This window comes from Taudactylus pleione, unplaced genomic scaffold (assembly GCF_031769625.1).
Source record: "Taudactylus pleione unplaced genomic scaffold, aTauple2 ptg000037l, whole genome shotgun sequence".
Lineage (NCBI taxonomy): Eukaryota > Metazoa > Chordata > Amphibia > Anura > Myobatrachidae > Taudactylus > Taudactylus pleione.
This window is the reverse complement of record NW_028284439.1, coordinates 6,977,371-7,003,036: the sequence shown is the minus strand read 5'-3', so window position 1 is coordinate 7,003,036 and position 25,666 is coordinate 6,977,371. Positions and strand designations below refer to the sequence as shown.

Here is a 25,666-nt window from a genome sequence, read left to right as displayed (position 1 = left end):
GGTGTGCACACCCCGGTGATGGTGGACACTAGGATTGTTGAGAGGCTGGTCCAGGATTGGTGGCCAGTCGCTGGAGGTGCTAGCGGCAGCCTGGACCGATGGATGCCCTTTGGTGTCTTCTGTAGGTAGCCGTGGACAGAGTGGAGGCGGTGTGAACTGACACCGGCGGTCCCGTATCCGGATGCGGGTGTCGGTGGGTTCAGGTTGTCTGTGGAAAGTCACCAACGTGTTTCGGCGGTAAGGCCTTCTTACTTTGGCCTCCCTACGTTGTTTGTCCATCTATTTACCACATCTCCCCTCCTATCAGATACACCAACATTACCACCACACCCACCACCCGCTACAGCCCCCCTCACAGGAAGAGCGCACCTTACCACCCTATACCACAATGTCCATTAACAGGATTTGGTACTCCTGCATTAGGTGCAGCACTGCCGACATGAGAGAAATCCGAATTTACGATAATTTGTCGATAAAAGCCGAATAAAACAGAACCTGCACAACTCTAATTATTACCAACCCATGTAGGTTTTGCTACCTAATTTAACTTTGGAGTTTAAGAAGTTTGGCGATTTATAGAACTTTAAGATCAATTATGCAAAATCGGTAGACCTCAATTTAAATGCCCCCGAATCTATGATCCAGGGCCTACAGTCAGCTTTCCCATTTAATTGGCACTCATCTCATATTCAATATTTGGGTATTAAGTTAACAAAAGATGTCCAGAGTTTGTTTTAGGCCAATTTTGTTTCCCTTTTGCATACAGTAGGTAAGGACCTCCAGACTTGGCAACCTAGAAATTTTTCTTGGATAGGGAGAGTAAATATTGTCAAGATGAAGGTCTTACCTAGAATTTTATATTATTTGCAAACACTTCCAATATGGATCCCACCATCCTTCTTTAGAGACTTACAGAAATTGGTGAGAGATTTTATTTGGTTTGGTAGGAAGCCCAGATTTCGTCATGATAGTCTATATAGGACTAAGGTAAACTGAGGACTTCAGCTCCCTAATTGTCTATAGTACTATCAGGTGATACATCTAGATAGGGTTGCTAATTGGTCTAAATTTTATTCTGATAAGCAATGGGTGTTAGTCGAGGAGTGTTCCAGCCCTCTCTCTTTAGAAGCTCTACCCTGGGCTCAGATTGTACCATCAATTGACAATCCTGCTATCACCCCTACTTTGCAAATATGGAAGAAACTGAGGATTCAATCCTCGATATCCTCTGCCCCTCTCCTTTGAGTTCTCCCTTAAGTAATCCTGAATTCCACCCAGGTTTAGAGGGCCATACTTTTCGTCTTTGGAATTCTCTCTGGATTTTGAGGTTAGGTCAATTGGTTCACTCAGGGGGGGGGGGGGGGGTCCGTTTTTTTCTGGATTTAAAGATGGAACTGGGCCTTCCTCAGTCAGAATATTGGTCTTATATTCAACTGATGTCCTAAGTTAGGAAGATTAATGTACGTGGAGTTTTGATTAGAGGTTTGACCCCCTTTGAAATGATATGTTCCCAAAAGGAACCTATGCGCCATTCCATCTCTTTAATTTATAAGATGCTTTTAGATACTGTTTTTGTCTCTCTGCCTAAATCTATAGTGCTTGGCACAATGACTTGAATATGCAGTTCACTGACCAACAATGGTTTAAAGCTTTCCAAAACACTCATGTTTCATCTCAGAGTATAGCAGTTATTGAGACACACTATAAAGTTATTACCAGATGGTATCGATGTCCCAGTATATTGAATAAAATGTTCCCTGGTGTTTCCAACCTATGTTGGAGATGCAATGGGAGTTTGGGTTCTTCTCTTCATATCTGGTGGCTCTACCCATAATTGGTCTCTTTCTGGCAACAAGTTAGTTATTCAAATTACTAAGGATATTGTTTGACGAAGAGGTTCCTGATGGACCAGAGTTCTGGGTTTTGAATACGATAGCCTGGCCTCTCCACATGTACAAAAAGTGTCTTTTGCGACATATGAATAGTGCTGCTAAGGCAGTCATTCCAGTTAAATGGAGATCAGTTTCACCCTCAACCAAAGATTGGCTGAATCGCATAGATATCAGTGTTCGCAAATACGCGCTATAGCACGTATTTTACCCGATGTTGGGCACTGGGGACCCACTTTTTTAAGGTTACCGGGTCCACGGGGACGCGCTATGCTGTAGCCAATCCCTGACAGCTGGCTGCAGCACAGCGCATCCCCCTGCAGTAACAGACACAACACTGTCTGTTAGAGCAGCCAATGAGAGTCAATCAGACTCTAATTGTCTGTTGCTGTGGAAAGCCATGCTGGGATCAAGTGTCTGATCCCAGCATCGGCACAGCATCCGTGCCCGACGCTGGGACAGTGTGTTTGTTCCCAGCGCCGGGTAAGCCACTGCGGCGGGTACCTGGTAAAGGGACCGCCTGGTCCCTTCCACCAGTGGCGGCGGGAGTAGCTTGGCTCCGGGTGCGAGCTAAGCGGAGCTTGCAGCCCGGAAGCCAAGTAGCGGCGGTCGCCGGCGGTTGTTTGGCACTGGCCGCAAGCCAAACACGGCTTGCAGTCCAGTAGCCAATAGGAGGCAGATGCGACGAGCCAATTGCGGGAAACTTCAGTACCGACGGCTGAGAGGAGAGAAGACCTCCTTAAGAGCAGAGCGGCGCGGCAACAGTTCCGGCGGCAGCGCAAGAGGCCAGAAGACGGCGTGATCAAGAGGGAAGGAAGGAAGAGGCGGCGCCGCTGGCCAGGACGGGCCAGCGGCAGAAGTATGAAGCTGAGGACCGAAGAGGACTGCGGGGATGGGAAGAAAAAGAGCTATCGAAGATTCCCCTCGCAGCCTCTTCCACCATGCGGGTAGGCGGCCTTGGGCCACCATTATTCACCCCTCCCTAGACCACCAGGGTTGTCGGGCACTAGGCCCGTGGCATAAATTCAGGCAATAGGCCTGTTGGTATATAAGTGGACACAAGGCCCAGGCTACATAGGGGGCATTAGGCCCAAATTAAGGTATTTGCCCCACAAATAGGTGAGTGACCTGGGCATTAGGCCCAGGTCACTAAAGGTCAAAAAGGTTAGGCAATGCATAGGGGGTCAACTATTGGGGGCACTGCAGAGGGGGGATTACTACTGGGGGCACTGCAGAGGGGGGACTACTACTGGGGGCACTGCAGAGGGGGGACTACTACTGGGGGCACTGCAGAGGGGGGATGACTACTGGGGGCAATTCATAGGGGGGGATTACTACGAGGGGTAATGCATAGGGGTGATGACTACTAGGGGTGATTACTACTAGAGGTAATGCATACGGGGATTACTACTGGGGGCAATGCATAGGCAGACTACTGCTAGTGGCAATGCATAGGGGGTCATCTACTGGGGGCAATGCATAGTGGGACTAAAGGGCATTAATCTGCAGCATAATATGTAAAGGCCGGGGATGGCGGTGTGGCATCATTTGTAAGGGGCATTAGTGCGTGGCATTAATGTGCGGCCTAATATTTAAAGATCGGGCATGGCTGTGTGGCAAAATTGTAAAGACTGGGCATTACTTCGTGGCATAATGTTTAAAGGGCATTCAATTGCAGCATAATGTGTAAAGGCTGGGCATGGCTGTGTGGCATCATTTGTAAGTGGTTAGGGGAGGTCTGAGAGTTATATAGGGAGCTCTAAAGCATAAATTATGATGGGACCCAGAAACGGTCAGGAAGGACCCCATTTTTTTTTTTTTTAAAGTGGAGGGTCTTTTTATCCACATATTTTGTCACTCACCGCGAGCACTGGATATGTATATGATTATGAAGGAAATTTCTCTGGCTGCATCAGATCGTTTTTCTGTTTTTACAGTCACATGGTTTTACTGGCTAGAATTTAAAGATTCTGACAAATATAAAGCCTTAATGGTTTGACCTGGTTTATTTGGTGAGTTGCTCTGTCAATTGATTATTATATCTGCCGGAGACCTAGGAACTCCCCTTAATGACAAGGTTCCTTTGGAGCTTCACTCACTAGAATAAAGCGAATTATTCAGTATAAAAGAAATTGCACCAGTTCGTGGGTAGCTTGTTTTCACTTGTGTAGCCATTTGTAAATGTTCAATAAATAAACTCTAAGTTTTAATTTACGATTGATAAATATTTATTTGTTGTAACATTTTGCTATACAGTAAATGGCTATTGGGAGTTCATGAGGAACTATACCACGTTTAAAGTACTCCTATTGTAATGCTGCCCATGCATTTACCGGGACAGCACATATTTCCATATACTACCACCATTATTACCTTCCAGCAGAGGTTCCCAAACTTGGTCCTCAAGGCACCCTAACACTCCCGGTTTTTAGGATAACCATGCTTGGGCACAGTTGATTTAATTAGTACCCCAGTCCTTTGATTTAACCATCTGTACACAACCATGGATATCCTTAAAACCTGGACTGTTAGAGTGCCTTGAGGACCAAAGTTTGGGAATCTCTGACTTTTAGCCTTCTATTTTCTCCAAGGTGGTGAACTGTTAAAAACTGTCCTAATCAAAGATCATTGCAGCAACAAAAACATAGGAGTTCACAGAATGTATATGCTACTGAAGAGATTTCCAATGAGCACTGAACACTGAGATAAATTGATGAAACAGCATTTCAGCTGTATGAAGGCTGCATTACCAGAGAATGTCATACAAATCTCTTTGGTGTATACACGGTTAGTACTTAGCAATATTATTATTAAGGGGATTGGTTTGTTCTTTATGCACAGGCACAATAAATAGAAAACCAGCTCTGTCCAGGAGTCAATGTGGTACTAACAGTGACTGCTACTCCAGTTGCTGTAGCATAACTTGCATGAAATCGTTCTGCATATGCCCACACACATATCCATTTGTATTTGAGTGATACTGCCACTTACTCTGCTTGCGCATGGATAAGTGTGACGGGGGCAAAGTCAGGCAAAGTAGAGTAAAGGTGCCTACACACACAGCGATGTGCTCACGATCCCACAATTTCCCCCAGAACTCTCCCCAGGAGTGCCCTGGCAGTCGTGGGCATGATTTGGTCTGAAAAGCTGCCAATTTGGCACACAACCTATCGTGCCTCCTAAACTATCCAGTGCATCGTGACATAAATTTTCAGATCTGGCCTACAGCACGGCAGATCTGAAGATGCGATGCGCGTCCCCGCAGGTCACACGACGTGATCGTGAGTGGGGACTCACGATTTACTCACGATTTGGGCATACTTTACAAGATCTGTAGTTCAGATGTGTCAGAATCGGCCAGATCGTGTAAAATATCACTTTGTGTGTAGGCACCTTTAGGCTGTGTCCATGCAACGGTGAGCAGATACAGACTGGGACATACAGTGGTGGACAAAATTCCGGACACTTTTTGACATCTTAAGGTTTTTCAATTCAAATGCTTATAAAAACTGTTACACTTCATGCAGTGCAAATATTCATATATCAAATGAAAGGAAATTTAATGCTGAATTCAACACAATAAACAGGTCAAATATTTGCATTACAAGGGAAGTTATGCAGTGAAAACACCACACAGGGTGAAAATCCCTGTTTACTTATGATGTTACTGTCCTATCAGTATATCGTTGGGTATCTTATTTTTCAATACAGCAGCACAGTGACGTGGCATTGAGCTAACCAATGTTTGGAGATCTTCATTCTTTATTATGTGGTGCCATGAGACAATTATAGCCTCAATGAAATGTCTTATTGGATGGACGCCTCAGATGTACCAGTTTTTTGAAAAGTAACCACAAATGTTCTATGGGGTACAGGTCTGGGCTGTTTCCTGGCCATCCCAGCACCTGTATGTCATTCTCCGTGAACCACTGCTTGCCTATCCATGCAGTGTGGGGAATGGGTATGAAATACGCCGGGCGCATGGCCGGCGGTTCGATTCCCGTCAGCGGCAGGCCGACATCAGCAGAGTTCCGAGCAGCGGAAGCCCGACAGCGCTGGAAATCTCGATCGTGGATAGGTATCTACTAACCTAACCCTCCTTAGGGGTGCCTAACCCTAACTCCCCCCCCCCCCCCCCCCAAGTGCCTAACCCTAATCCCCCCTCTAAGTGCCTAACCCTAACCACCCCCTTCCCAGCTGCCTAAACCTATGTCCCCCGGGGGGTGCCTAACCCTAACCCTCCAGGAGGGGGTGCCTAACCCTAACCACGCCCTTCCCCGCTGCCTAAACCTAAGTCCCCCCCGGGGGGTGCCTAACCCTAACCCTCCCCCCCCCTAGCCTAACCCTCCAGGGGGGGGTGCCTAACCCTAACCCGACCCCCCCACGGCTGTCCGCTCGCGGCGCCAGGCATCACTACGATCGGGATGCCGGGCGCCGGTCTCCCGGCATTGGGGAAATGCGGGCGTCTACATCTAGACGCCCGGCATTTCACCCTTGCCGGGATATGACAGTCGGGAAGCCGGCTGCCGGTATTTAGGCAGTCGGCTTCTTGATTGCTTCCCCAGTGTGGCAGGGAGCTGAATCCTGCTGGGAAAAAAATGGGGCATTGTCTTGAAAAAGATCCCTGATAGAGGGTAGAAGTTTTGGTTGTAGGATGGGGTCAATGTACTTTCTGCTGTTCAGTGTGCCATCTATGACATAAAGGCGGCATACAGCATCTGCTGTCATACATGCCCAGAACATAACCCTTGAATGCAATCCGGATGTACCTCTTCCCCGATGCGACGTCTCACATATTTTCTCCCATCACTACCAAATATGGATATCTTAGTTTCGTCACTCCATATGACTTGTTTCCACTTACCTTCTGTCCATTCAATGTGTTCTTTTGCCCACTGTATTCGTTTCTGCCGCTGCTTCTTGTTCAGCAATGGCTTTTTTTCGGGGAATCCTACCTTTTAGGCCAACCTCCATTAGTCTTCTCCGTACCGTTCTTGCACTGACAAAAAATACCAGTTGCACTCAGTTCACTGCTAATGGCCGCAGATGACATCCATCTGTCCCTGACGCAAATTCTTTTTATTCTCCTATCATCAACAGCTGGTGTGCCCTTTATCTGGCCTTTTCCTTCTTTGTTTTGTATAGATTGTGTTTCCTGATAGCGTAAACAAAACTTTCGTACTCCTGATGTCACATTACCACCAACTTCTCTCGCAATTGCTGCATACGAAAGACCATTTTCACGTAACACCACAATCCTGAATCTCTTCCTGGGTGACCAGTCACCACTTTGCCTGGACGATATTGTTGTATTTATTTTTTACACCATCAATAGCACTAAACAATACACACAAACATCCAACCGTAATTTGCACTTCTGCAAAATGAAACAGCCAAACTGACCTTTCCCACCTTTGAACATGACCTTGCACCTGCTCATAAACGACAGCTGATTGGTCCTCAGAACGACAATTCAGCTTGGCTGGTAGTAGCTGTTACTACAATCGGCTTCTTGAAGATCATGCATCTGTGCTTCTTTGTCTGACTGAAAGTAGCATAACTTCCCTTGTAATGCAAATATTTGACCTCTGTTTATTGTGTTGAATTCAGCATTAAATTTCCTTTCATTTGATAAATGAATCATTGCACTGTGTGAATGCTTATAAAAACTTTTTCACTTCAAAGTTTAAAAATATTCAAATTTCAAAATGTGTCCGCAATTTTGGCCACCAGTGTAAATGCATAATGTATCAGAGAAAGCCATATTGCTTGCGATGGTTGGGGGCAGGTTCACATAGCAGAGAATGAGGACGGTGATCAGCACTAGCCATCAGCTGATTGGGGATTTCTTAATTGAGCAGGCATACATTATGCTATTGTGTGTTTAAGCCAAACTTCTAATCGCAAATGCGCTTGTTGCAAAAAGGATTATAAATGGGTGCAAGTGGGACTTAAGAATGTGCATGAAGTTTACCGTGTTTGGGGCACAAATGTGGGCAATTCTGCATCAGCTGCAGTGAGGTTATCATACAGCTAAATGATCTATATGGATAAATCCCTTAAAACCGGACGCGAAAATGAAATGAACTCATTCTATTATATGCAGGGCTCCAATATCGGGTAATCACACAAAATACCACAGGTTGGTTCAAATAGTGTGATTTACGAGAAAGGAATGCACATGATCGTCAGTGTCTGAGAGGCAGATTAGCCACAATTAGGCAATTAGTGCAGCCTTCCTAATAAATAATGTATTTAAATGTAATTAAATAGTAAAATATGGTTAATAAAGACAGGTAATTTTTATGTCATTTTCTTTAAAAAACAGAAAAAATGGGTGTAATAACGTGAGACCTGTATATCGATGTTGTATTGATGGTAAAAGGGGTTTTAGAATATGCAGATGGAAGTTACAAGTGGGTTTTTTTTTTACCCACATTTCACTACTTGTAAGTAAACGGTTATAGAAATCAGGAGACATTTAAATGTACCCGTTAAATATTCTAAATATTTTTACTTACTGAAATAAACATCTTACTATCATTTTTCCTTCATTAATAAAAGTTGTAAAATGTAACTCTGGGACACATTGTAACTGCATCCAATACTTTGCTAGTGGCCTTGAACAGCATCTACACTGCCCTGCTAGCTTATTAGTCAGTAATTTGGAGTTTAGGATGATTTCCCCGCTCTTTTATCCACTTCACACAGGGTGGTCTCTCCCCTCGGTGTAACACGGTACGGGGAGGGACGCTGTGCGCGCGGCATCTGCGTGCGCTGCCGAAAAGGGGGAGTGGCCTTGCAGGGAGGGGCGTGGTATCACAGGAAAGGGCGGCACCCAGCTCCTGTCACTGAGGGGAAGTCTGCACCCTGGTGTCACCCAAGTGCGTCCCGCATCCCCCTTGTGACGCCACTGATTCCACATACTGTAGTTAGCACACTGAAGAATTATCACCACAATGCCCACGACTTTACATTTCCAATAGAATTGCACATACAGTATTGGAACTTGCAGCTAGCTGAATCTGCCCCTTAAGTCTCTAGTATTACTTAAAGACATGAGGAGGGCCTGATAATGATCACAGTAGAAGGATAGAGCAGTATGGAAAGACAAATTAAGCTTTCTAGAGCATTCAGTATCAGTGTGATAAGTGTACGTTAAAGGACCACTCCACAATAGAAATTGGATTATATATTCACAACTCATGTGTTTCAGAAGTTGCTCTGTGCCCAGAAGAAATACCAATAAGACACTGCAGCTACCAATGCGCCCAGAGGGTATGTCTATATGCCCAGTACATGTGAAGTTGTATGTTTACCCTACAGTCTTGGGAGACACCTTAACAAACTAGAGGTGAGCCACAGCGTACAGAGAAGGGGGAAATCTGAAAAACTACACTGTGCAAAGTCACATATTGGTCCTACAGTTAAAAAAAAAAAAAGTTTAAGTGTTAAAAAAAAAGTTTTCCTGGAATTAAACAAGACAGTGTCGAGATATGGAGACTGGATTATTAAATGGGGCATTTGTGGGTTAAAAGTGGTTTTGTTTTCCTTAACATTTACAATGCATGTAGAAATATGTCCCATTAAACAGTATAGGTTGAGATCCAATCTATGCCAGCTCTGAACTGGTGCAAAAATCTTTTGGAGAGAGAGAGGGAGAGAGTGTCCTTCAGCAACTCAAGTTACAGCCTTCAAAAACAAGAGATATGGTACTGGGCAAATAGAAGAAGTCGGCCTCCCACTCTGGGGTCCCCCAGAGGGAGGCCCGTCCCATCAGGCAGAAGGTTTATCCTCCTGCTTGGAAGAAGGGCGCCTGGCACTCCAGGCCTGCTTCTTGGGCTTAGAAGCGGCCTTGGTCACCGATTGCTTCGGGAAGGACTGACCTTTGGCCTTGCCCTGAACCCGAAAGGACCGAAAGGCAGAGCTCCGTACTTTGGTAGGTGCAGAAGCCGAAGGGAGGAAGGCTGATTTAGACTTAGCCAGAGTATCCACAATTTTGTCCAAGTCTGGACCAAAAAGCAACTCCCCATTAAAAGGTAAGGCCTCCAGTCCCTTTTTGGAGTCTGCGTCAGCTCTTCAAGACCTCAGCCACAAGGACCGACGCGCCGACACAGCTGCAGCCGACACCCGAGAGGTCAGCAGGCTTGCATCTAACGATGCTTCCCCAATGTAGGAAGCCGCATCCCTCATTTGTCCTATCAACGCTCTCTGGATCTCCGGAGCATCTTCCGGAAAGGTATCCTCCAAAATGGCCATGGACGGACGGGCAAACGCCCCCGAGAGAGAGTAGATAGACTTTAAACAAGTCTCCACTTTCCTGTCCGTGGGATCTTTCAGGGACGAGATCGACGGCAAAGGCAGCGTAGCGCTTTTAATTAAGCGGGTAATGTGGGAATCCACGGCAGGCGGAGTTTCCCACTTCCTGCAATGAGCCTCAGGAAAAGGATAGTTTGAAGCCAACCGTTTCTGCTGTTGGAACCCATTGCTGGGCAACTGCCAGGCCCCTGCCATATGATCAGTTAACTGGTCAGACAGGGGAAAAACCGTCGAAGCTACCTTGGCCTTCTTAAAATTAGGGTACTTCGACCTGGGAGCTGGCGCATCCTCCTCTATATGAAGGATGGCCCGCACCGCCCTAACCAATGCCGGTACATTAATGGAGGACTTAGCCTCCACCTCCTGGGCCCCAGCATCCGAGTCAGAGTCTTCATAGATCTTCCCGTCATCCGAAGACACGTCCGTGTTCGTAAACTGTGCCGCCAATGAAGCCGAAACGGTTCGCTTGGACGTCCCTGGTGGCAAATCACATTGCAACATAGTTTGAAAGGCCGATGACGAAGCCGCCAGGCTCTGAACAGAGCTGGAGAGGACATCCACCCAGGGAGGGGGTACCGTTTGAGGATACTCCTGAAACGGTACCATCGACTGCTGTGGTACCGTGGGAGATTGCACGTACACAGGCAAACCCGCATAAGGACCCACAGTCTGAGACCCGGGAGGAGACTGCACCAGACGTGTTACGCCCAGGGAACGGGGGATGGTAGGCTGGGGCAACGCCCTAGAAGGGACCGCAGTCGGGACCGCCAGCCGGTCCGCGATCGACGCCAGCACTTGTGTAAACATCGCCCACGGAGGATCCTGCGCCACTGGGGGTTTAGAGGGACCAGGTACCAGCTGGCACCGTCCGCACACAGACAAATCCGCCCCGTCAACCCCTGCCGAACAGTGTCGGCAGGAAAACACAGGAGCCACGGAGCGCTCATTCTCCTCATCAGACATGACACAAAACTTTTGCAATAAAAAAATGTATCACCGAAAAGAGGTAAGGCGTATAACACCTGCGCACTCCCAAGTATGCAACACAAACAGCCCACAATCTGGTACTGAGTAGCACACCGCAGTATGTGACGGACCTCACAAATACGTAGATCTATATAAGTGAGGTATACAGAAAGAACACCCCTCCCCCATGCACCTGCCGGGCCGTAGGAGAAGGAAAGGGATAGGTAAAACGCTGACAGTAAGTAGAAAAAGCACAGACAGCAGCACTAGCAATAGTCACATACCATGCAGAGAAGTATACTCACTGCACCTTCCGCTACAATCAACCTCCCAGATTCAGTGTCTGGGAGGGCTATAGCGCTGCGAACACTGTCCTTTGCAGGGGGAGAGGTACGCAGGGGGACTGGTCCACTGTATCCGCCTGGGAGCTCTGCGATGCTGCCTGGAAGATGGCCGCCGGAGAGCACTGAGGAGGAGTGGCCAGGAGAGAACAGCCCAGCGACGCCAGCACACATGAGAGAAGGCGCGCTGGGCTGAGGGGAGGAGCCGCACAAGCAGGGAAGGCTGCCTCCCCTGCTAGTACTAAACCCCCGGGGAAGCCGGTTCCCCGCCGGTACTTACACCCCGGGGGCCAGCGGTCACGCGGGGTATTCCTGAAGAGGGGGAGCCCGCCGCCGCTACTAGCGCCGCCGGTCTGTCCCCAGAGACCGGCGGCTGAAAGACTGCATTTTCCCCCGCGTTCAGCGCGAATCGCTACACGCGGCTTACCTGGCCCCGTAGAATCCGGCAGCAGTCAGTGGGAGCTCCCGGAGCCACGCTAGTACTGACTCCGGGGTCCCGCTGCGATCCCCAGATCAGTACTGGCGTCGCAGCGCCAGCGGGGCTGTTGGAGCGGCAGCATGGACGTCCAGATGGACAGTCTATGCTGCCGCTCTGAAGATAGTAAAAAATAAAATAATAAAATCTTCTTTGCAAAAAAAAAAAAAAAATTAAATTAAAGCTTAGGGGCCGCTTATGCAGCCCCACTGCCCAGGGTGACCCGACTCCGGCCGGGCACCAACTAAAACTGAAGTGCCTGTGTTTCGGGGGCGGGGTATAGAGGAGGACGGACCCAAGTGCATTCTGGGAGCAGCAAAGCTTTAACTGCGTGGTGCCCGTGGATCCAGATCCAGCTATACCCCAAGGTCAACCCTGTGGACCCCCTATGGACCCTGAAGTAGAAATGTACTTTTTACACCCCTTTATATTCCTTCAATAAATTATTCTAGTTTGTACACTGCTTCGATAGCCTAGGTGTGCCCTGTCGCTCAGTGCAAACTGCTGTTTCTATGGAAGTTACGCCATCTTGCACTACAAACCAATGCATTTTTGGCAGAAATCCAGGCTCACCAGCGTAAATTGTGACATCTCTAAACATTAATTTGGTATGAGCCTTGACCACTATGCTCTTCATAAGTGAGGTCCAGAATTTTTTTTCCAGTTCTATTATACAAGACATAAATGCACATAAATAAAAAGACATAAAAATTGATTCAAAGTTTTATACTGGGAAATGAGTTTCCCTAAAATACAACACAAAACTCCGTAGGGCTTGTTATTTTTAAATATTTGGAAAAAAAAAATGTTTTCCCTCTAATGTTACGTTGACAAGGATTAGGCGAATCAGAATTGATCACTCTGGCTTTTCATTCTCAGTGGACATGATCTGTATTCTGCACTTCATAGTATGCCTACTCCAGTCAGTAGACATAAATATTTATAACTGTTTATTTAGCGCTTTGATAAAATTCCACCCCGCTTCTGCATTTTAAATCAGAAGCCAGCACTGTGGAAATCTGCAGTTAATCTCACAAACTAAGTAGGAAAATTACAAAATCACTACATCAAATTTCAATCTTGCTACCCTACAGAATCCCATATATCACAGTGAAATAAAGCAGGCGAAAAAACTGAGGAAACTTTTCCTACCACGGATAGAACTAATTTTGAATGTATTTATTCAGACATTGCTGTAAACTAGTTCACGACAGAAACCTTGATCAGAGAGGAAATTAATTAGGCATTGTCATGTATGGATGAGCATCAAAATGATTAAATGGGTTATATTGTTAAAGGAAAAATAAGAAATGGATCTGCTGAGAGAAAAGTTTAATATTAGAAGCCTGCATTAAAAGACACGCTAGACTGAAATCCTAATGAACGAAAACTATATATACTACCTTTCAAAAGTTTGGGTCACCCAGACAATTTTGTGTTTTACATGAAAACTGACTTTTATTTATCAAATGAGTTGCAAAATGAATAGAACATATAGTCAAGACATTGGCAAGGTTAGAAATAATGATTTTTATTTGAAGTAATTTTGTCCTTCAAACTTTGCTTTCGTCAAAGAATGCTCCTTTTGCAGCAATTACAGCATTGCAGACCGTTGGCATTCTAGCTGTTAATTTGTTGAGGTAATCTGAAGAAATTTCACCCCACTCTTCCTGAAGCACCTCCTACAAGTTGGCTTGGCTTGATGGGCACTTCTTGCGTACCATACGGTCAAGCTGCTACCACAACAGCTCAATGGGGTTGAGATCTGGTGACTGCGCTGGCCACTTCATTACAGACAGAACACCAACTGCCTGCTTCTTCTCTAAATAGTTCTTGCATAATTTGGAGGTGTGCTTTGGGTCATTGTCCTGTTGGAGAAGGAAATTAGCTCCAATCAAGCGCTGTCCACAGGGTATGGCATGGCGTTGCAAAATGGAGTGATAGCCTTCCTTATTCAAAATCCCTTTTACCTTGTACAAATCTCCCACTTTACCAGCACCAAAGCAGCCCCAGAGCATCACATTACCTCCACCATGCTTGACAGATGGCATAAGGCACTCTTCCAGCATCTTCTCACTTGTTCTGCGTCTCACAAATGTTCTTCTGTGTGAGCCAAACACCTCAAACTTCGATTCGTCTGTTCAAAACACTTTTTCGAATCTTCCTCTGTCCAATAGTCTGTTCTTTTGCCCATATTAATCTTTTCCTTTTATTGGCCAGTCTCATATATGGCTTTTTCTTTGCCACTCTGCCTAGAAGGTCAGCATCCCGGGGTCGCCTCTTCACTGTAGATGTTGACACTGGCTTTTTGCAGGTACCATTTAATGAAGCTGCCAGTTGAGGACTTGTGAGGCTCAAACTAGAGACTCTAATGTAATTGTCTTCTTGCACAGTTGTGGACCGGGGCCTCCCACTTCTCTTTCTACTCTGGTTAGAGCCTGTTCATGCTGTTCTCTGAAGGGAGTAGTACACACCGTTGTAGGAAATGTTCAGTCTCTTGGCAATTTCTCGCATGGGATAGCCTTCATTTCTAAGAACAAGAATAGACTGTTCAGTTTCACATGAAAGTTCTCTTTTTCTGGCCATTTGGAGAGTATAATGAAACCCACAAATGTGATGCTCCAGATACTCAACTAGCTCAAAGGAAGGCCAGTTTAAAATTCTCTAACGAGCATACCTGTTTTCAGCTGTGCTAACAAAATTGCACAAGGGTTTTCTAATCATCCATTAGTCTTCTAATGTGCTTAGCAAACACCATTAGAACACTGGAGTGATGGTTGCTGAAAATGGACCTCTATACACCTATGTAGATATTCCTTTAAAAACCAGACGTTTCCAGCTAGTATAGTCATTTCCCACATTAACATTGTATAGAGTGTATTTCTGATTAATTTAATGTTATCTTCATTGAAAAAAAACTGTGCTTTTCTTTCAAAAATAAGGAAATTTCTAAGCGACCCCAAAAGTTTTGAACGGTAGTCTACATATGCTGTGTATATTTATATTGTTTGTTTATGTTCTCTCCCCCTTTGTACTTCCCTTTTGTGTCTTTTCCCCACCTCATTTACCTAATGCCTTTTGGTTTTTATGATGGTGGCTAACGCGCAAGTGCAGACTATTAAAATAGTCTCTCTCACTGCCAAGGGACTCAATATCCCAGAGAAACATACTAGGGCCCTCCGAGACTTTTATGCAGCTAAAGCAGGGGTGGTGTTTGTTCAGGAAACACAAAATCAGGAGCAGCCCAGAGATTTTCAGATCGTAATTACCCCACTTTCTTTCAATGTAACAATAGCAGTTCTAAATCACTTGGAGTAGCACTACTGTTCTCAAAAACAGTCCCTTTTCAAGATTTCTCACACACTGTGTTGATGGAGGGTAGAGTGCTTATGGTAAGGTGCTCACTGTATGGCCAGTCGTACTTTTTCATTAATGTTTATGCTCCCAACCTGAACCACTTGGCGTTCTTTGCCAAGATCCTCGACTAGATGGAACCTTTGGTGTCTGGTATCCTGGTCATTGGTGGGGACCTGAACTGGTCCATTCAACCTGAGTTTGACATCCTGGGACCCTCCATTAGACACCCCACAAAGCGACATAGGCAGGTAAGATGTATCCTACATGTCCACCCACTGATGGACTTCTAGAGGCTCCAGCATCCGGGCGATAAGGATTACACGTTTTACTCGCGGCCACATAACATCTATTCAAGAATTGATTGCCTGTTTTTACCTCATAGGTTTCTTCACCTTCAGCTTTCTGACACTGGGCTCACCACGTGGTCTGATCACTCCCCTATCTCCGTGACACTGCTGACCTCCCACCCCTCTGTTAAGCTTTATCTTTGGTGCTTAAATGAACAGATCCTAGCTGATCCTCATTGTAAGACTCAGCTGGAGTTGGCTGGCATTACATGAATATTTTTCCACTAACAAAACTCTGGAGGTCTCCAGTGTCACGGTTAGGGAGGAACACAAGTGTGTCCTCCGGAGCAAATTGATCCAGTTGGCATCAATGCTGAAGAAGGAAAAATGAGAACAGAAAGTAGCTCTCTTACAGAATCTCAAATACCTAGACCCATCTCATAAGAGACAACCCTCTTCCCATCTTCTCTCTGACTTGACTGCTACTAGAGTAGCTGTGAATAAACTTCAGTCAGGCGAGATTTTTGCTTATGCAGGAGCCGCTTTTTCCAGTAGGGCAACAAGCCGGGAAAGTATTTAGCTAGAGCCCTCAGAGCTTCCCTCTTCAGTCAATCCATCCATGAGCCCTCAGGTGGGACTCGTATGCTGTCTCGGGATATCGCAGCTGCTTTTCATTCCCATTAAACTAAACTGTACAATCTGCATGATCCTAAATCCCCAGAAGAGATTAACACCTAACTAACGATTACAGATGGTCATTTTTTCTCACCCCAAACCCTTGAGGCGCATATCACCGTTATTCCTAAGGAGGGTAAGGACCCAACCCAAGGTTCCAGTTATCGTCCTATATCATTGCTCAATGTAGACATTAAACTATTTGCTGAACTCCTCGCCATTCGGCTTATACTTTTACTCCCAAATCTTATACATTCGGACCAAGTGGGATTTGTTCCAGGGAGAGGCTCAGGACAACACTACCAAAGTTATAGGTCTGATTCACTTGGCTGCTGGTGGTTCTGTCCTGATTGTCCTCATTTCCACTGATGCCGAAAAGGCGTTCGATAGGGTTGAGTGGCTGTTTATGCAGAGGGTCCTGACACATATGGGTCTGGGTCGTGAATGTCTACATTGAATAATGTCGCTTTACCACCTCCCTTCGGCTTAGATTAGGGTCATCGGTGTCTTATCTGAACCAGTGGTGATTAGAAAATGGTACTAGACAGGGTTGTTCTCTATCCCCTCTAATCTTTGTATGGAGGCACTGGCAAGAGCTATTAGGGCCAATCCCAACGCGACGGGTTTGTGTGTTAAGGGGATTGACTATAAATTAGCTTCATTTGCCGATGACCTATTAGCAGTACTTTCCAACACGGTCACCTCTGTCCCTAACCTAGTAGCAGAATTTAGGAGATGTGGTGCTTTATCTAACTTTAAAGGTCAATTATTCAAAATCTGTAGCAGTGAACTTAACAGCTCATTCCCACTCTATTGACTCGTTGAAACATGCTTTTGCATTCACTTGGCACGCCTCTAGTCTCAAATACCCCAGACAAGAATCTCTCCAGGCTGTTTGAATATAATTTTAGGAGACTACTCCAGACCTTGCGATTGGAACTAAAGACTTGGACAAATAAGACTTTCTTGGTTTGGGTGGGTCAGTGTTGTTAAAATGAATGTTCTGCCACATGTCCTATACGTACTACAGTCTTTGCCCATAAGTGTCCCTCAGTAGTGGTTTTGTGAGCTGCATAATATAGTTACTTTGTTTGGGGTGGGCGTAAACTTCTTTTTAAACATGTTATATTCCCCACTTACTATGATGCAATTATGCTTGGTCGCATAATGGACTGGACGAGGGTCGAGGATGCTAGACAATGGGTCCAGTTTGAAAATCGCTCAGTTTCTACAGCCCTATCTATCTATCCCTGGAGATCCAAAGTTTCCAGCCTGTCCCATCCTACAATAGGTCCCACTTTAGATAGATGGAATAAACGATCCATGGATCTCTTCTCTTTTTACACCTCTGACTTCGATATTTGATAATCCCGACTTCCCTCCAGGTACTTCTAGACATATGTTTGATAAATGGATAACGCAGGGGGTCTCCCAAGTCAGTCAGCTGGTGGAATCCGGTAAGGTCATGCCCTTTAGCTCCCTTCAGACCAAATGGTCCTTGCCGGCAGCTGAGATTTGGCGGCACCTTCAGCTTAAACATTTTGTTCAAAGTGGAGAAGTGCAACTGGCCTGCAGTAGACCATTGACCTCCTTTGAAGATATGTACCTAGCGGATACTCACCTGTACCTCTCTCTATCCTTGTGTTATAAATTGTTGATAGAGAACGCATAGTCTTTATCCCCCCAAGTTTCTAAATAAATGGGAATGTGATTTGGGGATTTCTTTCACCCCTCAGGATAGACTTAAGATTTTTGACAACTCTTCTGCCAGCTCAGTTAGTTATACAGTGATTGAGACCCTCTATAAAGTGATCATGCGCTGGTATAAGTGTCCACAAATATTAGCTAAAATGTTCCCTACTGTGTCTAATTGCTGATGGTGTTGTAATTCCGCAGAAGACTCGCTCCTACATATTTGGTGGGACTGTCGAGCACTACGTCCTTTCTGTGAGAAAGTTATTTCTCTTTCTGCATCAGTTTTAGGACATGCAGTCCCCTCAGACCCCTCCTTTTGGCCCCTAAATTTATACCGTGGACCGCTAAAGCTGTACAAGAAATCCCTCCTCAAATTTCTTAACAGTGCGGCGAAAGCAGTAATAACTATTCACTGGAAATCTGTGGCCCCTCCTTCACTAAAGGAATGGTTTGCTCATGTGGATCTTTATATGGACAAGGAAGATTTACGGTTAGGAGTTGAAAAAAAGCGCAAATTTAGTGCTACCTGGCTCCTTGGCTTGAGTTTAAATCTTCCACTGCTTATGCCAATGCTCTAACTTGAATATCTGGTGCTCTGGGTGACAACCTCCCCCCTCCCCTAATCCTTCTCCAGTGTTCCCCTCATCCAGTCTAATTTTTTTTTTTAATATGTTTTATTTGTGTGCTGTGGTATTTGATTGTGGGCCACATTTCCTCTGTGGTTTCGATTTTGTATTCTGATTGTTATGAATTTTTCTACTTATCTACCCAGGTGGCTATTTTATTTTGCACAGCATTGTTATACCAACTGTTTGTTTCCCTTATTCTGTTTGTGTTGTTATTTTGAAACCAGTAAATATATATTACAAAAAAAAAGTAGTTTTCTAAGCACACAATGTCCCATCAAACCTGTTTATTTCATCATACATTTCTAAATTCAGGAAACTATCAATCATGTGTTAGATCCCAAGTGGGTGTACTAAGGGCATCCCCTTCACAGGGTTCTCATAAAAATTCTAGTACTTTCTAAAGACATTTTAGTACTCAAATTAGCAGTTCTAAACATGGACGTCAATAGTAAAATAAAAAAAGTGATTAATTTAGCACAAAGAAATGCCATGAGCGTTATAAACCTAGTCAGGATATAGTGCTGCAACTATAAATGTTAGGACAAGCTTAAATATATAATCGAATATAAATTGTGCGCTCCACTAGTCAGTCTTAATAGTTCAATGCTGTTCCTTGTGAGAGGATTCCCCACATTTACTAAAATAATTATCCAACTAAGGCCAACTTGGAGAAAGGAAAAATTTGATATTTTAAATAATCCACATTATAAATCAGGTGTGTTTGGAAAGAAAATGGCCTAATTTCTTTCTTTTCTTAAATAGGACATTAGATACTGAAACATCTTCATAATAGATCTTTCTGTATTAAATTGTCACGGATGGACAGAGAAGCTGATTATCAGATGGACCTAAGAGTTTCCCTGTAAACCAGGGACCCCTGGAAGATGCTCCATAATATATGAGAAGATGGGGAGGGAAATTCTGCAGCCATCAGTAACAAAGTGGTGGAGTAGAGCTACCCAATGCAGCTATACTGCAATAAGAGGAGAATATTGTAGTTGCCTTATGTGTGAGAATCACAGGGAGACTCGTTCAGGGAACCATTGGAGGAATCCTGGCTGCTACAGTGGAAGGTGAGTGAGCTATCCCTTGTGATGATGAAGATACACCCATGCTGTGCCTTCTTATGTAAGGTTAAAAAAAAAAAAAAAGCTCAGTTTGAATAGCCCCTTGATAAGAAGTACTCCCATAGTAAGGGGGGGATGTCACTGCAAGCTGGCAGCACAACTAGAGGGTAGCCCTGGCTAAGAGAATCCAGAAGCAACAATGTGTATTAGAGAAAAGGAGAAATCCCTGTGAAATATATCCTGTAAAGTGACCCCATATTGTAAAACAGAGGCCACACAGCTGAAAGGGAATCTGATGAGTGCCTCTATATGTAAGTGCACAGAAATGGAAGTTAATCATTGCAGAGGCAGAAGAAAGGTCCTTGAAAATTGGAGCAATTGTGTAAGGCTATTTGGAGTCTATACAGTGTGGAGTGAAGCAGGGCCGTAACTAGGGTGGTGCGACATGTGCCATGGCACCGCAGGGCAGGGGGCACTGCTCCAGCCTGTCAATTTTCTGTTTATAATCATTCTCTTGTACATTCTTTCTTTTATCCCCAGCTTCTCCTAGCCACTCTTATCTCTTCCCTAGCCAACTCTCCTCCATCTGGCCACCTCCGAAAGCACCTTTAGCACCTCTTTAATTAAAAAATACACTTCAAAATACTGTCATACCTGGGATTTGAACCTATCACCACTCACATGACAGTCAAACACCTTAAACATGGAGCCATCTGCCCCGCAGTTTCTGATGGCAGCCCTGAACACAGCCACCGATTCCAGACCCAGGTGTTACCACCAGCACACCTTGAGTACCTTTGCCAGTTAGTTCAGCTGCCACTGCAGGGTACGTACATGGATCTCCCCGCTGCTGATATTTGCTGCATAAAAACTACATGCAGCACTTTTTGTATGCACTCAGTTGGTTATCTACAACACCAGCTCCAGGCTTGTGCATAGCTGTCCTCATGTACAAATCCCGCTACAGGTGCAGTTTCGCCAGGGCTCTCCTACGGACTCAGTATGATTGACCGCTGGCCGCATGGCCGGCGGTTCAAATCCTCAAATCCCGACAGCGGCATCACGGCAGCAGTGAAAATCCCGATCGTCCCAAGGTAAGTATTTCCTACCCTATTCTACCCCTAACCATCCCTTAGGGGTGCCTAACCCTAACCTCCCCCCCCCCCAAGCGCCTGATGCCTCCTCTAGTTGCCTAAACCTAACCCCCCACCCCTGGGGTGCCTAAACCCAACCCTCCCTTCCCCTAAACTCTCAGAGGAGTGCCTAACCCCAAGTCCCCCCTGGGAACCCTAAGCCTAACCCTCCCCCCCGCAGCTGTCTGCACCCGGCTTACCTTCGATCGGTAAGCCGGGTGTCGGCTCCCAGCATAGGTAAAATGACAGGCGTCGGGATTACGACGCCTGTCATTTAACCCCTTGCCGGGATTAGACAGTCGGGAAGCCGACGGTCGGGATTCCGTCAGTCAGCTTCCAAACTGCATCCCTCTCCTACATGTATTGTAGCTGGTGAGTTATACTGCATAATTATTGTGTGTCATCACTGCAGCCATTGGATTGACACTGTATTTGGCAGTGACACCTGAATAACAGTGGTACGAGATCAGTACCCCTTCATTATCATACGGGACAAATCAGATTTGTCATACCCATTCCCCAAGAGGCTACACCCCTTTTTCAGGAGCGCATCTCATATGTCCATTTTAAAAATGGGGAGGGGTGGGGAGGGAACACACCAATGCGCTCTCTGACCCAGAGCACCAAAAGTCTAGCTACGGCTCTGGTATGAAGAGAACAGGAAGCCTCTTGCAAGGGAATGTGCAACAAGTTAGGAGTCTCTGGTGTGCATTGAAAAAGAGGTACGAGAACTTCCGATCTGGAGTCCACTGTACACGTGTATGAATGAACAGTGACCATGTTGTGGAATTGATGTCACATTATGCTTAATGTTTTTGAAATTGTAGAGCAGGGGAGGGGAACCTTTTTTCTGCAGAGAGCCATTTTTTATATATATAACATTCATGGGCCTGGTGCAGGCCACGTCCCCTCCGTGTGATGTCACACGGGGGTGGGGCCACAATCTACGGTGATTACAGCAATGCCCTGAGCATCCTGAGGATGCCCCAGGGAGCTGTAAGGGCAGTGGTGTGACCGTCTGAAGTGTCCTAAGGATGCTCCAGGCGGTACTGCTGCATAGATTCTGGCTGCAGGGTGCCATTCTAGTCAGAATAAAGCTCAGCGGGCCAGACCAAATGATTCCGGGGGCCTTATACGGCCCCCGGGCCTCAGGTTCCCCATCCCTGGTATAGGGATGTGCAGGCTCGGATAGGTTCGAGTTTGCACGTGGAGTTCGGATTTTTCCCTCCAAAAAAACGGAACTCAGAACGAGGCAAAACGTCATCTTACATGGACGAACATCATCATTCCTGGACAAAAGACCAGGAATGATGATGTTCGTCCATGTAAGATGACGTTTTGCCTCGTTCTGAGTTCCGTTTTTTTGGAGGGAAAAATCCGAACTCCACGTGCAAACTCGAACCTATCCGAGCCTGCACATCCCTACCCTGGTATAGAGTATTGTGTAGATAGAATAATAACACTGTAGAACATCCATTTACAGTAATGTACAGGAGTGGAGAGGCAAAATTGTACAGTTGTAATTTGAGCAAGAGAAGATTAGCATTGTGATATGTAACCACTATGCTTATTGGGAATCAGTATGAAGTACCAACGGAGGAGATGCCAGCTGTCAGTACAGTGAGTACTGTTCCCCTGTTCTATTTACCCCCTAACCCTCCTTTTTTTGTACCCTAATACGAACCCTCCCTATCCCGAACCCTAACCCTCCCGGTAAGTGCCTAAACCTAACTCTCCCCCTTTAGTGCCTAACCTCTCCCCCCCCGATGCCTGAACCTAACCCCCCATCTGGAGTCTAACCCTAATCTCCCCACTCCCACAGCCTAACCCCAAGTGCCCCCGGGGCGGCTAAACCTATCCCTCCCCCCGCAGCGAGTAGTTACCCTAGCCCTGGTCTCATTACGATCGGGACGCCGGCTGCCGGGATTTAGGCAGTCGACATCCCGATCGTCGGGATATTAACCGCATCCCGCCTATTGCATTGGAGGAATCAGTGTATAAAAAGTTTATTGTTCACCCTGATATAATCTGGCTCCCAACATTTCTTTGACTTGCACTCTGTACCTGCTGTCCAGATTGTGTACGCTCTACCAGCTACCTTCGGCAAAGCACCAGTGTATTTGGGTGCCCTTCTGATCGTGGATGCTTTACATATGCCATAGCAGAGCCCCTGTGATTTCTATTTAAACAATGTGGTCACATACCATGTTACATCCCAAATCTAGGAATAGAGAGTGTCGTGGATTAGTGCTTTTTATTTATTTAATTAAAAAAACTTAATAATTTTGTGATCACATTTTCTCATGCACCTCTTTTAAACTGTTTAATCTAGCTTGTGTCAGCTGTTTTCCTAGGTGCTTCCAGGTCCGCCAAGAGCCGCGGTGGGCCCGGATACAGGTGGCGCGTCCTAATTGCGGGAGGCACGCTGTGTGTTGGGCTGCTGTGAGGGAGGGGGGAGCGGCGCCGTAGCCGGATAATCTGTACCCGCTCCCCCCCCCCTCTCGGCGCCCCTGGGTGCTGCACAACAGGTGTGCTAGGTGACTGTCTCAACTTTAAAAGTAAAGTTGCTGTGAGCTTTAAGCCAGATGGCATACTTTGAGTTTAACACTACTGTGATAGGTATTTCCATGTTCTAATTCTGAGCAATAGAGTAGGGGGCTTGCAGTAAAGTGGGGTCCCTTGACAGGGGCTGCAAGTTTAAATGCACTGTTCAATTTATGAACCAAAACCTCAGTTTATTATCATTGTTATTAAGGTGAGTGCAGAGCCCCTGTGATCAATATATAGTTATCTAACAAGCATAAATGCTATCAGCGTGTATTTAAATATTGCTGTAATAAGTTACTTGTTTGAAGTTATGCAGCCTTTAAGTCCCTGTATGGTGACTTATCTGATAGCTGGTCACACAATGAAGTATAAATATTTATCCTACCTTGGCAGGTAAACTTCCACCTTTTGCTTTTTCACAGAATTAGCCCACTCATCAATGAGTGAAGCCTTCACTAAAGGCTCAAGAGTAGCCAGAGGAACCTCTTGTCTGGATAGCAGGAGCATAAGGCTGAGTTCATCTCCTTCATATGGCATTTCTAAGACTTGATATACTCCGCCAGCCTCATTAGATCCATCAGTGAACTCCCCTAGAAATTAAATGTTAAATATCAGATAATAATAATAGGGACTTGACATTTGTAAAAAGAGCGGGGAAGATACTGTCCAATGCAAAAAAGTTTAGATGGTGCTCTGCCACTTAATTAAAACCTGTGGTTGCCATTACTTGGAAGTTTAAAGAAACAAAAGCAAGGAGGAATACAAAACCACATAAACCTACAATAAAAAAAGAGGGACCAAGTTTCCATCAAGTTAAAGAACATTGTAAAAACCAAAGTACTATGACAACAGATTAAAGACTATATGGACACTCAAAAACCAACAACCAATCCTATTAATGAACCCTCTTCCTTGACTTCATATATACCTTATCTAACATGGATGTAAAATGACAATCCTAGTTGTGAACACCCCAGACCCACCCAGTTCCCATCAGAACATGTATGTGCACATCACAGATGCCACCACTGTGACATATAAAATCCATGCATGATACAGAAAAGCACATACATGTAAAAATAGGAGAGAAATGTGAGAAATGATTGGAGCAAGGAAACTAGTTCAACTGAATGTGGTCTTCCACTAAAGAATACTGTATATAGTTAGTGTGAATAAGGATTCAAAGGGGAAATTATACAGTTTAAATGAAAACCCAGATTTTTGAGCTCTTCTCTCCACCACACTATTAACATCACAACTCTGTAATCTTTACAAATCTGATCCTAACCCCCCCACCGCCTCCCTCCATGCCCACTTACACCAAGCCCTTGGTCATTACTAATAACATTGGTCACCAAATGCTCACCACCAGTATAATACTGTATATTGCATGTTCTTTTAAGTTACATTTAATATATCGTCGTACCCTTTGAAACTGTGTAAGCGCATATTGGGAGTACAATTATTCTGTTTGAAAAACCTCGATTTAAACAAGTACTATTTCACTTACCATAGAAAAACTCTCCTTTTTGGTACATCATTGGGATCTGTACTTCACTCTCATCGTCTTTAGTAAAAGAAAAGGTTCTGGTGTTCTCAGGCCTGAACTGTGATTTCCAGTTACCCTTAAAATAGATGGCATTGACCAGAACTAACTTTGTTAGTTCTGTGAAGTCTTCAGATGACAAAAGATTGTGAATACGATCTGTTGGATAAAATGTAACAGTTAACTGCATAGTCATGTTAGGGACAGAAGAAACAAAAAAACAAGCAACTTAATAGATTTCATATAATAAAATAACGCTACTTTTTTGGCTTAAACCTACACGTTTCAAACCCTATGAGAGCATACTATACCATAATAGCTTTTGAATTCTTGCTTAGTCCAACATTATATATGGATTACTGTTGAAATAATGGACCATTTAAAAACAAAATACTAAAAAAAAAAAAAATAAAAAAAAAAAAAATTGGGTGATTATTTTAAATCACCGTCTAGTATACACTGGCACAAAAAAAAAACATGCATGAACTGATTGTTTCTATAGTTATTCTACATATAGCAGCCAATCAGTGTGACAGGGGTGAGAGAACAAAGAGCTTTATTGACAGTCACTCTAGCTTTTCCTCTGTCAATCAAGCTTACAAATTCACCTTAACAAGTTCAGGAAAAGCAGACACTGGGAAGAAAACATAGGTCATACAGAGTAATAGTTACACAGTCATGTACCTTTATTACTAACTACTGGACATTATGTTTAGAACCACTTAACGGAAGATACAAGA

General features: G+C 45.0%; 1 protein-coding gene across 1 annotated transcript in view; it reads right to left on the bottom strand.

Annotated features, from left to right (window-relative positions):
• SERPINI1 (serpin family I member 1) overlaps positions 1-25,666 on the bottom strand; it is a 59,505-nt gene that overhangs the window by 15,238 nt on the left and 18,601 nt on the right. The window contains exons 4-5 of the mRNA XM_088452368.1: positions 24,891-25,085; positions 23,766-23,970 (exon numbers count right to left, since the gene is read on the bottom strand). Coding sequence (XP_088308494.1) covers positions 23,766-23,970; positions 24,891-25,085 — 400 coding nt within the window. The remainder of the gene's footprint in view (positions 1-23,765; positions 23,971-24,890; positions 25,086-25,666) is intronic.